The sequence below is a fragment of the Carex rostrata genome, chromosome 4 (assembly GCF_964058835.1).
Source record: "Carex rostrata chromosome 4, lpCarRost1.2, whole genome shotgun sequence".
Classification (NCBI taxonomy): domain Eukaryota; kingdom Viridiplantae; phylum Streptophyta; class Magnoliopsida; order Poales; family Cyperaceae; genus Carex; species Carex rostrata.
This window is the reverse complement of record NC_135921.1, coordinates 6,366,273-6,379,719: the sequence shown is the minus strand read 5'-3', so window position 1 is coordinate 6,379,719 and position 13,447 is coordinate 6,366,273. Positions and strand designations below refer to the sequence as shown.

General features: G+C 33.1%; 1 protein-coding gene across 3 annotated transcripts in view; it reads left to right on the top strand.

Moving 5' to 3' along the window:
• LOC144552881 (G-type lectin S-receptor-like serine/threonine-protein kinase B120) overlaps window positions 1-13,447 on the top strand; it is a 39,320-nt gene that overhangs the window by 22,830 nt on the left and 3,043 nt on the right. Inside the window, exons 1-6 of one of the 3 annotated variants that reach the window (XM_078300907.1) lie at window positions 9,333-9,744; window positions 10,671-10,910; window positions 11,285-11,791; window positions 12,103-12,312; window positions 12,826-12,945; window positions 13,142-13,356. In XM_078300907.1, the coding sequence (XP_078157033.1) occupies window positions 9,411-9,744; window positions 10,671-10,910; window positions 11,285-11,791; window positions 12,103-12,312; window positions 12,826-12,945; window positions 13,142-13,356 (1,626 nt within the window). In that variant the 5' untranslated portion in view covers window positions 9,333-9,410. Of the gene's footprint in view, window positions 1-9,332; window positions 9,745-10,670; window positions 10,911-11,284; window positions 11,792-12,102; window positions 12,313-12,825; window positions 12,946-13,141; window positions 13,357-13,447 lie in introns of those variants that run through there. The other 2 variants (XM_078300906.1, XM_078300905.1) reach the window with 2 other exon arrangements.

Below are 13,447 nucleotides of genomic sequence, written 5' to 3'. Positions count from 1 at the left end.
GAGTGCACACTCTCTATCAATGATTCATCAATCAAGTGGAAGGATTCGCTCACTTCATCTCCTGGCCAGATAACTCAGAGAGGTATAAAATCCATTGTCTCGGGCATCCATTTGTAAGTAGCATCCTTCACTTTCGGCTTGATCCGAGGGCTACCTGTCCAATAAGAAACAAGAGAAAGTATGAGATTTATTAAAGATCGGACTGTTTTGGGTGATACATGTTGGAAGCAAATTTCATTGCGATGTTTCCAAATAGTCCAACAAGTAGCACTAAACACAATTAGAAAAGCAAATTTGTCACTAGGATTCAAGGAGAGTGCAAAATGAAACACATCCTTAAGGGAGCTCCAATTCTGGTAGAAATCTTGCGTTCGGCCCATCCAATGCCATATTTGTTGGGCAACTATACAATGCAAAAAAAGATGGTTAACTGTTTCAGGTAATGTACAAAAAACACAGGTAGTAGGGTCGTCCCATCCTTTTTTGATCAGATTATCTCTTGTAAGTATTTTATTTCTAAATGTCAGCCACATAAATATTTTGATTCATGAAGATTTTAATTGCAAGACTTATTTGAAGAATAAAAAAAAATAAACACAAGACTTTACGAAACTATAGATTTGTAATAATCAAGTAGTTAAGTAAAGTATATTTGAAAATTGTTGATTTCTGAAAGCAATTGTTCGAAATGGAACAAACCTCGTAGAACAGATTAAATCATAAAATTATAGAGATTTCCAATTTGCTTCCATTGTGAACGGTTGTGATTTGTTGAAACGCTTATCAAGTAGTTTGTGGGATAAATGGTACTAACCGTTACGAATGGACATAAACGTTCAGAACGGTTAATATTAATTTAATTATTGTAGAAACCCTAATTTCAATATTCGTAAAATCCGTTCGTAACGGATCACTTTTGTCTGAACATATCTGACAAATCTGGAGCCACCGCTATAAAAGAAGTTACCTCACATCATATTTGACCAAGCTAGCCATCTCTTACATTCAAAAAATATTTATTGTACATTCTTGAAAGATTCTTCAATATCCTCTCAACACTCTCAAATCTACTCGACTTATTTTCTTTGAGATATAGTTTAGTGTCTAGAATTTAATTCTAGAGCATTTCCATCCTAGTTAGTGTTCCTGCTTGTAGAGCGTGAAAAAGATTCATTAGCTCGAGCGTTTTCCGCTCACATATATCAATAGCTGTGTGACGAGCCCATTGGGACTCTCCAGCTCAAGCTTCTAGGCTCACTTTGTGCACGAGTTAGGCCGTAACTTCCCACCTTTGTTGGGCTCACGTGTCAGGAGTTGTATCATTTCTTTTTGAATGATATTTTATGCCGAACTCCGTTATTATCTTGCATGTCAAATTTCTTTAACTCTACTCCATTTACTTTTACTTGTACATACTTTATTGGTTGTTTGGTTGACTTGTTAGTTTAGAGGGTGTAACCGAAAAGCATTAGAGAGTCTTTAAAACTCCCTATCCCCCCCCCCAGGTGTCGTTAGGGACTACAAATATCTAATTCGTATTTGAAAAATTAGATACAAATATCAGTATAGATATACATATATGAGCAAAGTTAAGGTGTGATGTGCTCACCAAAAGAGTTTGGAGAGCATAACTCCAAAAGTATATCGATCGAATCGATTTCAAACGCTGAATTTAAACCGTTGAAATTTATGAGTGATGCATGTACACATAAAATTTTAAAATTTTAGAGTTTATTTGCTACAAGGTCAAGCGGTTAAAGAAATAATTTTTTTATAAATTATTTTGTATATATAAATTTTATTATTTCTTTGACGTTTGACTATGTAGATAAATGTCACGTTTGTAGAACTCCCTAAACCCTAATACCCGAATAGGTTTACGCAGATAGAATAAATTCGCATACGTCGGTCCCGCAGAAGTTGAGATATCCAAGAGAATACGAACTCCAGATAGAATCATAGAATAGAACTATAGAAGCGCGTACACACTTTTTTTTTTTTTGAGATGAAGCCCTTAGGCAAGCGCGTACACACTACACACTATCTACCTAAAAGCGAAAAAAAGCAATTTTCTTTACAGAGAAGTAGACAACTGTATGGAGCACACAAAAAGGCAAGCGTGACACTGTGTTTTTTTGGGAGTGCGTATCCTCTGAGATATCTCAACTTTTGCGTGACCGACGTGTCCGGTGCCTATTCGGGAATTCACATCCTCTCCAATACCTGATAAGGGAATCTTTTACAATTACTAGATCTGAACCGTACTTTTTAACTTGGCACGAATCTCAAAGCCCAAAAATGGGGCCCCCTACAGTGACCCGAATCCCAAGCCGGTTGAGATTTAATCTCAAACCGTAAATTAAGTAATCCTCTGCAATAATGGTGCAATACCTGAGAGGATACGGGTTCCCTATTCGGGGGGATGTAGAGGGTCAGCATTATTTGTGCTTTGAAACTCGTGCAGTACGAATTTAAACGGTTGGGATTTTCCATAAAGTCACGCAAAGTTTGAGATATCTCAGAGGATACAAATTCTTTTTTTGGTTGGCCTCCGGTTTTTAAAGTGTTCTTTTGGTTGGTACTAAGTTGCCAACTCTGCAATTCGTAATCATTTACCCTCGTGCAATCCATGTGTCCATTAGAATTATTGATTATAATAATGAGAAATTATTAGTTATATTTCAACAACTATATATTATCACAAGATCTTTTATGTATTTATTATTATTATTATTTATATTATGTTTAGAAGTAAATGAAAAATAAAATTGACTGTTAGCAGAGATATGAAATAACCATTGGTGTGGCATCCTTAATCTTTATTCATGCTTATTCCAAGCGTATAGTGGTCTGACTAATTCGTATACATTATTATTTTATAAATACAAATAAACTCAGATACGTATACGAATCACAACATCCATACATGAAGCTATTTTTGTAAATTACATATGACAAAGATATTATGAAGTATTTTTCTTTTTCCAATCTAACATCCATACAACAATATGGATGTTATAAATAAACTAACATTCATACATAAATAAAATATTCTCTTTTACATATTTAAACTAATGTATATCTTCCAATAAACTAACATTCATACATAAATAAAATATTCTCTTTTACATATTTAAACTAATGTATATCTTCCTCATTGGATTGTCGGCATTAACAAAACGATACATATGAAATTTAAAGCCACATATGTATTTGTATATGTTTAAATTTTAGAATAATTATATGAATCCCTTCACTCTCACCTCCCTATATCTTAGGTATAAATACTTGGAAGATAATAAATTAATACTTACAAACTAAGATATTAATACTTGCATGTCTAACTTGATATGACTATATGGGGGAACCATTCAAACTACATGGGAGAAAAATCATACACGTTTTTAGAGGTGATTTTTTTTTTCAATGTCGTCACATTTATCGCGATCTATGAGAAATTTTGCGAATCTAAAACCACGAACGTATTCTACGCAATTTTATTTTTCAAATGAGATTCATTATGACATACTTTCGGTCTCATCATCACACAAGTATTTATACCTCATCGTGCAAGTATTTATACTTATAATTGTAAGTATTTATCCTCAATCGTTGACCCCGCATCTATGCATCAACATTCCCCAATCGTTTCTGCGTAACATTTCTCTAACAAAAATAGTTAACCACATAGGTATAAATACTTGTAATACTTGATATTAATACTTTTAAATGTCAGCAGTGTTATATTTAGAAAATACTAGGTATAAAATATTTAGATGATGAGGTATAAATACTTGTGTGACGATGAGCTCGAAAGTATGTCATCATGGATCTCATTTGAAAGATAAAATTGCGTAGAAAACGTTCGTGGTTTTAGATTCGCAAAATTGCTCATAGATCGTGAGAAATGTGGACGAGATTAAACAAATAAAATTGAAAGAATAATGGAGGATGAGAGTGGAGGGACAATTCTCATAACCCTAAATTTTATGTATACCCTATCCATATCCACAACTATTTGAATATCAAATATCTATTAAACAATATTCAATTCGTGTTCATCTCCTAAGAGTTTGACACGGAAGAGATGATGCATGGAATTGTAGGGAGATTCCGATCCTCTTGTAAGGAAACAATTATTTTTTCTAATTTTAAATTACTTTATTGTTGGTTCTCTTCTAATTAAGTAAGAATTTATTTACTTCAAGTAATAAATATGTTCATTTACAAGAAGTCTTATCTAATATGACCTTTCTTTTTCCAATAAATATGTTCATTTGCAAAAAGTCTTATCTAATTTGACTTTTCTTTTTCTTTATCTTCTGAACAAATTTCAATTATCACCAAATTTCAGATTGTTTATAATTACTTTTTCGGAGAACAAGTTCTTTTCTCCTGGCCAAATTTTATTTGACTTTACTCATGATTCCTGTTTGTATAATTTCGAAAAAAGAAGGTTCAATTCATATTAGGTTTCTTAACATTTCTCTCCATCTATGAACTATGATTATTTGACTCTAGGAATGTGAAATTAAGGATTTTAACTCGGTACCATGGGAGTCTATTAGCTAGACAGTCAAAGATATTGTAAGATTTATAAGTTTAAGGAGGCAGTTTTATTTACGCTTAGTATGCGTCATGGGAATTTAGAGATTTTTGTTATTTTATTCTGGCAGCTAAACTCTAGAAAATCCCAACTGTAAAGAAACAAATAAAATATGTATTAAATCAATCTCCTAGATCACATCATCACATGCCTCAAGAGTCAAGACCCTTGTCGGAAGCTACTGTTCTCTTTAGATCTTCTATGGCATGTCTTTTGAAGAAGACTGTGTAATCTCTTCGGAAACTGGGAACATGAAGACCTGAAGTTAGCATTAGTACTGGTAGTTCATATGATAGAGATATCTCAACTTTTGAGTTGTTTACGGGGAATCAAAATTGTTCAGATTTTTAAATCGCAAATTTAAAAACTGTCTGTTTCTTTAATTAATATGACTGTATAATAGACTCTGTATTGAACAAATATTTCATAATTTATAAATTGAGAAATTGAGTTATAACAAAGATTGAAGTATATTATTTTAGGACTATATTTAAATCATAGCATGCTAACAAATTTCGGAGCATGTTTAACAATATATTTGACAATTAAAGTATATTTTTTTAGTAGGATTAACTTTTGATGCTATAAAAGAAATCTGATGCAACAAATTTTGAATGGTATCAGACAACATCAGCATATGTACATCGTTCAATATTGACTTCTAATATTAATTTGAACATCTTTAATTTGAGATGCTAATAATATGAATATTTATAATATTACAAAAGTTGATTCCATAATACATAATAAGAACAGGTTTACAAAACTGTGTTGACAAAAAGATGATTAGTAAGTATATATGTACGAAAATACATAATTATAGAACGTTATTCTTCCTATCTAACCGTCTTAAAACTTCAAAATTCTTACTTCAATGATTTGAAATATTCAAAATTAAAATTTTGAAATTCAAAAGATTATAATTCTATGTATAACTAGTACTAAAAGTAAAAAATTCAAATCCACGAGCGCATTTGACAGATACATGTAATTTCATGTATACCTAAATAAAGACAGGAATTATCTCCAAATTCAAACCACAGCCAAACCCTAGCCCACTTCTCTCTCTCAATATTGACTTCTAACATTAATTTGAACATCTTTAATTTGAGATGCTAATGATATGAATATTTATAATATTACAAAAGTTGATTTCATAATACATAATAAGAACAGGTTTACAAAACTGTGTTGACAAAAAGATGATTAGTAAGTATATATGTACGAAAATACATAATTATAGAACGTTATTCTTCCTATCTAACCGTCTTAAAACTTCAAAATTCTTACTTCAATGATTTGAAATATTCAAAATTAAAATTTTGAAATTCAAAAGATTATAATTCAAGTAAAGCTAGCGTGTGACATGCTCACCAAGAAAGTTTGGTGAGCATAACTCCAAAAGTATATCAGATCGATGTCAAATGCCAAATCCAAACCGTTGAAATCCATGTACTTCATGAGTGATGCATATACATGCAAAATTTTGAAAGTTTCGAGTTTATTTGCTACACGGTCAAGTGGTCAAAGAAATAATAAAAATTGAATATATAAAATAACTTATAATAAAATGTTCATTTCTTTGACTACTTGACCGTGTAGCAAATAAACTCGAAACTTTCAAAATTTTGCATATATTTGCATATATATGCTACACGCTAGCTTTACTCTTATAATTCTATGTATAACTAGTACTAAAAGTAAAAAATTCAAATCCACGAGCGCATTTGACAGATACATGTAATTTCATGTATACCTAAATAAAGACAGGAATTATCTCCAAATTCAAACCACAGCCAAACCCTAGCCCACTTCTCTCTCTCAATATTGACTTCTAACATTAATTTGAACATCTTTAATTTGAGATGCTAATGATATGAATATTTATAATATTACAAAAATTGATTCCATAATACATAATAAGAACAGGTTTACAAAACTGTGTTGACAAAAAGATGATTAGTAAGTATATATGTACGAAAATACATAATTATAGAACGTTATTCTTCCTATCTAACCGTCTTAAAACTTCAAAATTCTTACTTCAATGATTTGAAATATTCAAAATTAAAATTTTGAAATTCAAAAGATTATAATTCGAGTAAAGCTAGCGTGTGACATGCTCACCAAGAAAGTTTGGTGAGCATAACTCCAAAAGTATATCATATCGACGTCAAATGCCAAATCCAAACCGTTGAAATCCATGTACTTCATGAGTGATGCATATACATGCAAAATTTTGAAAGTTTCGAGTTTATTTGCTACACGGTCAAGTGGTCAAAGAAATAATAAAAATTGAATATATAAAATAACTTATAATAAAATGTTCATTTCTTTGACTACTTGACCGTGTAGCAAATAAACTCGAAACTTTCAAAATTTTGCATATATTTGCATATATATGCTACACGCTAGCTTTACTCTTATAATTCTATGTATAACTAGTACTAAAAGTAAAAAATTCAAATCCACGAGCACATTTGACAGATACATGTAATTTCATGTATACCTAAATAAAGACAGGAATTATCTCCAAATTCAAACCACAGCCAAACCCTAGCCCACTTCTCTCTCTCAATATTGACTTCTAACATTAATTTGAACATCTTTAATTTGAGATGCTAATGATATGAATATTTATAATATTACAAAAATTGATTCCATAATACATAATAAGAACAGGTTTACAAAACTGTGTTGACAAAAAGATGATTAGTAAGTATATATGTACGAAAATACATAATTATAGAACGTTATTCTTCCTATCTAACCGTCTTAAAACTTCAAAATTCTTACTTCAATGATTTGAAATATTCAAAATTAAAATTTTGAAATTCAAAAGATTATAATTCTATGTATAACTAGTACTAAAAGTAAAAAATTCAAATCCACGAGCGCATTTGACAGATACATGTAATTTCATGTATACCTAAATAAAGATAGGAATTATCTCCAAATTCAAACCACAGCCAAACCCTAGCCCACTTCTCTCTCTCAATATTGACTTCTAACATTAATTTGAACATCTTTAATTTGAGATGCTAATGATATGAATATTTATAATATTACAAAAGTTGATTTCATAATACATAATAAGAACAGGTTTACAAAACTGTGTTGACAAAAAGATGATTAGTAAGTATATATGTACGAAAATACATAATTATAGAACGTTATTCTTCCTATCTAACCGTCTTAAAACTTCAAAATTCTTACTTCAATGATTTGAAATATTCAAAATTAAAATTTTGAAATTCAAAAGATTATAATTCGAGTAAAGCTAGCGTGTGACATGCTCACCAAGAAAGTTTGGTGAGCATAACTCCAAAAGTATATCAGATCGACGTCAAATGCCAAATCCAAATCGTTGAAATCCATGTACTTCATGAGTGATGCATATACATGCAAAATTTTGAAAGTTTCGAGTTTATTTGCTACACGGTCAAGTGGTCAAAGAAATAATAAAAATTGAATATATAAAATAACTTATAATAAAATGTTCATTTCTTTGACTACTTGACCGTGTAGCAAATAAACTCGAAACTTTCAAAATTTTGCATATATTTGCATATATATGCTACACGCTAGCTTTACTCTTATAATTCTATGTATAACTAGTACTAAAAGTAAAAAATTCAAATCCACGAGCGCATTTGACAGATACATGTAATTTCATGTATACCTAAATAAAGACAGGAATTATCTCCAAATTCAAACCACAGCCAAACCCTAGCCCACTTCTCTCTCTCAATATTGACTTCTAACATTAATTTGAACATCTTTAATTTGAGATGCTAATGATATGAATATTTATAATATTACAAAAATTGATTCCATAATACATAATAAGAACAAGTTTACAAAACTGTGTTGACAAAAAGATAATTAGTAAGTATATATGTACGAAAATACATAATTATAGGATGTTATTCTTTCTATCTAACCATCTTAAAACTTCAAAATTCTTACTTCAATGATTTGAAATATTCAAAATTGAAATTTTGAAATTCAAAAGATTATAATTCTATTTATAACTAGTACTAAAAGTCAAAAATTCAAATCCACGAGCGCATTTGACAAATACATCAAATTTCATATCCACCTAAGGCAGGAATTACCTCTAAAGCCAAACCACAGTCAAACCATATATAGCCCACTTCTCTCTCTCACACGCAAACACGCTCCAGTCTCACTAAATGGAGGCGTCTCTTTCTTTAACTACTCCAATCAAACAGACAGGGATCCTCTCCAACTGTAAGAAAATCACGAGATAGCCTGAGGAAACTTGTCATCTGTTGGATTCTAATCGGACGATTGAAATACGATCTAAACTCTTACATTTTCAACCGCCCGTTCTAAATTAACGGTAGTTATCTGCTTCAATTTCCTACAATTGGATAGGAGCTTAATAGTTATACTCAATTTCAACCGCCCGTTCTAAATTAACGGTAGATTCTCTGAAGTAACTCAAATTTTGGGTTTAAATTGGGACCGTTCGATCAGAATCCTGGCCGATGCGACCCGAATTGGAATGCAAACGGATCCTTTAATATTCGTGCCAAAATAGATCTGACAGTCCAGATCTAAACTCAAAATTCGAGATACTTTTGACATGGATGCCAATTTGAGGCCTCCATAGAAGACCACCCGACTAGTAGTTTAGTATTATTATTATTACCACTATAATCTTGTCAAGCAGCCTGCAGCCACTTTTCAGTACTTTTCCATTTCTATTTCTTTCTTCACAAATAACACCTGTTTAGACAGTTTAGTTCATCCTCTCTCTCTAGCTCACAACACACCAATGCTCTCTTCTTCTTCATTCCCTCTCTTTCTCTCTCTCATCTCCTCTCTCTGCTTTCTATCTCATGCCGCCACCACAGACACTCTAAAACCCGGCCAATCTATCTCCACCGTCGATGGATCCACCCTTGTCTCAGCAAATGACGTGTTTGAATTAGGTTTTTTCAGTCCTGGAAATTCTTCAAACCGGTACGTTGCCATTTGGTACCATGGCATCTCCCCGATATCGACTATATGGATCGGTAATCGTGAAAACCCAATCCTTCCTTCCTCATCAGCTTCTCTGACTCTCACGGATTCTGGAAATCTGGAATTAGTTGCTGGAACTGCAAATGGTAAGTTTTAGTTCTTTCAAGTGCTTGCTTCAATTTTGGTAGGTAAATTGCAAAATTTTGTTTTGGAAAGGACTAGATTTTTTTTTTTTGAATTCGAAAGGACTAGACTGTGATTTTTGGTTTTAGCATTGGAAACGGCTAATGGGAGTTGTGGTGTTACTATAAAGTTCGAAAATTGGTCCAGGTCCTGGTTGTAAATTTTTCTTCTTCTAAAATATACAAGGACAAGGTTCAATATTTATATAGTTGCCATCTTTTCGTTTTCTTTTCTGAAACAGTTAACCTCCAGTTGCAACTTCTCATTTTCAATTTGCCCAAGCCTCCCTTTATGACTCAGCAGAGACAAATTCATGGAATTTTTATTGGTGTGAATAGAAATTAGCTCCCCTATATGTAGGGGCGGAACCGGAATGAGATTCGAGGGCTGGTTGAATAAGTATCACGTAATTTCGTTTTATAAGAGGGGCTATTAGTAATAATTTTTGCAAAAATTAAAAGTTTCAAAGGATTAAAATGAAAAATTTCAGTTTACAGGGGTGCTTAGCCTCCTTTCCCCTCTACATTCTTCCGCCCCTGGCTATAGGCATCAAATCCGTTTAGGTCCAGAATGTCTTTAATATACTCTTCAGAGTTCAGATCTAGAAAAAACATAAATGATTTTATTTTAGATGGTACAATTTTTACTCAAACTTAACTGTTGGCTGTAGGCACCAATCATGTTAGACTAAAAAGTGGAAAAAGATACTTCAGAATGTTTAATGCAAAGGTATATAATTTTATAAATGGAATTTAACCTACAGGAATAGTCTTCACCTCCCCCCCACCGAAAGAAAATGTAGAATTCTTCAACGATTCAAAATTCAAATTGCAGCTTTAATTATTTTGCATAGACTAACATAAAATGTTGTACTTTGTTTTTATGACAGTTACAATATGGACAACCAACACGTCATCTATAAATTCTACAACATTGAAATTATCGAATGAAGGAAACCTCATCCTCAGTGTTGCCAGCTCAGATGCAAGTGCCGATGACACAGTTCTCTGGAAGAGCTTTGATCACATGACCGATACGTACATCCAGGGAATGCGTATGGGGATCAATACCAGAACCGGTGCACGCCAGGTTGTCACTTCCTGGCGTAGCCCTGATGATCCAGCCCCAGGTAATACAACTGTCATGTGTTGAAACACTTGTAATAAAGAGGCAATAGTTTTACCAATTGTTATGTTAATATAATTTCCACTAAGCATGACAATGGGGGGGGGGGGGGGGGGGGGGGGGGGGTGCAATATTGGATTTTTATTAGCTTGTTGTGGTGTTCATAAAAAAACGAAGAGAAGTAAAAAAACATTTTATTTTATGTTTTTCAATTTGTACTGTGGTACCAAGTGCACTATCATGGTGAAGTCAGAGCAATAGATGATATTTATCTCCGTGACTACCATAGTACAAAACCTACTATAGCTTCTATACATGATGTTGTGCTTCTTTTGTTAGAATAAATGGTAATTTTTTTTTGTCTTATGCGTGACGCAGGTAATTTTACTATGGGTTTGGATCCAAATGGGTCAACTCAAGTGTTTATTTGGAAGAACGGTACAATCCCATATTGGCGCTCCGGTGAATGGAATGGTGCGTCTAATTTCATCGGCATCCCTTGGCGGCCTATCTATTCGAAGGGCTTCTATTTGGTGACCGAAGGCGATGAAAAATACTATACGTATACAGCAGCTAACGACTCCCTGCAACGGTTTGTGCTGCAATGGAATGGTGTTGAGTCAATATACATGTACACGGTACAAAAAAAGGCATGGGAAGATTTTTGGGATCAACCGGTGAAGCAGTGTGAGATGTACGGTACATGTGGGCCCAACGGGTTGTGCACAAATAACGGTGATTTCGCATCGTGTAGTTGTTTGGATGGATACAAACCCAAATCGGACGAAGAATGGAAAAATAAGATTTGGTCGGGTGGGTGTGTGAGGCAGGTTGTGTTGGGTTGCCAACAGAATAAAAGTGGAGATGGATACAAAACAATTCCAGGTACAATTTTTACAAATTATTTCACAAGGTCAATTTTTGATACACTGATAAATCTTCAATACTAGAGTAACTAGACCTGCTGCATGGGTTGATCTAAGTTTATGTAATGCGGTTGGTTGATCCCTCTTTTTCCCCCAAAATCTTGATGTGAAATTTATCTAGCTTTTAGATCAGTTCACAGATCTGAACAACCGATGAATTAAAAAAAAATCACCACTACTGATTCCCATACTCAATTTACTAATCAAGTATAAGGTGTCAGATATACATGAAAATGTAAAAATAAAAATTAAATTTGGTTCTTTTTCTAGGAATGAAGCTGCCAGATCACACAGTGCGGCTCCAGAATATCGCCGACACTGACACCTGTGGGACTTATTGTTCAACAAATTGCACGTGCAATGCGTACACTTTTGTATCAACAGTTGGGTGCATGCTGTGGAGTGGAGATCTGATAGATCTGTACCATTTTGATCAAGGCGGTTATGATCTCTTTCTCAAGGTGCCCGCCTCTCTATTGGGTAAGTCTTGTTAAATTTAAGGCCATATATACTAAGAGTGAGGCTATGGTACCTGGCACAGTGCGGATCGGCATGTACTATGGATTCACATCTATGTTTTCGAAGTTCAAACAGTTGATCTGAACTGCTCAACACAATCACTATATGAAAATGTAGTTGGAGACCGGATTTTACTTTATTTTAGAATTTTTTTACTATTTTTTTTAGATAGGTTGAATATTTTTTTACTACTTTTGGACGGTCAAGAATTTTTAAATTAAATGATTTTCTACCTATTTTAAAAAATAGTAAAAAAATTCTAAATGAGGTAAAATTTGATCTCCAAGTACATTTCATATAAGGATCATGTTGAACGGTTCGGATCGACTGTCCGGAAATTGAAAAAAAAATATGAATCCATAGCGTGGATCAATGTGCGCTTTGCAAAGTAACATAGCCTCACTCTATATACTAAAAATGAATCTCCTTTTAATCATGCTGAGGTTGATCTCAATACATATTAATCTGATTTAGGTTCAGATCATAACCGCTCTGTTGCGGTAATAGCGGGGACTGTGTCGGCATGCTTGTTATTCCTTTTGGTAGCTTGTATCTTCCTCTGGTGGAAATTCATACGCCGTTCAAAGACCAAAGGTAATACACATTTGTCTCTCTTTCCATTAGCAAGTTTGAGATAATATTGTAAGACCTACATTTCTAATTAATAGAATGCAATTTAACAATATTTTAATTAAATTATATGGAAGTTATCTACAGTGAATACTTTTTCTCCACTTTACCTTGTGGATGATCTTTGGATTTAACATGAAATTTGGTCAACATTACGCAGGTAGCTTACATATGAGCCGTAGATCACAGCAATCGAGCCTAGGGTTTATAAAGAGTAGAGAAGATTTCTCAGGCCCCAGCCAATTTGCAGATGAATCAGAAGAGGGAAAGAAATTCGAACTGCCCCTTTATAATTTCGATTACTTGGCTCTAGCTACAAATAATTTTGGTAGCTCAAATAAACTCGGAGAAGGTGGATTTGGGATCGTCTACAAGGTCACTTTCTCATTTTTTTTAATATTATTATTATTATTATTACTACTACTACTACTACATTCCAGCATCTTTTAGATGCTATTCTCGAGAA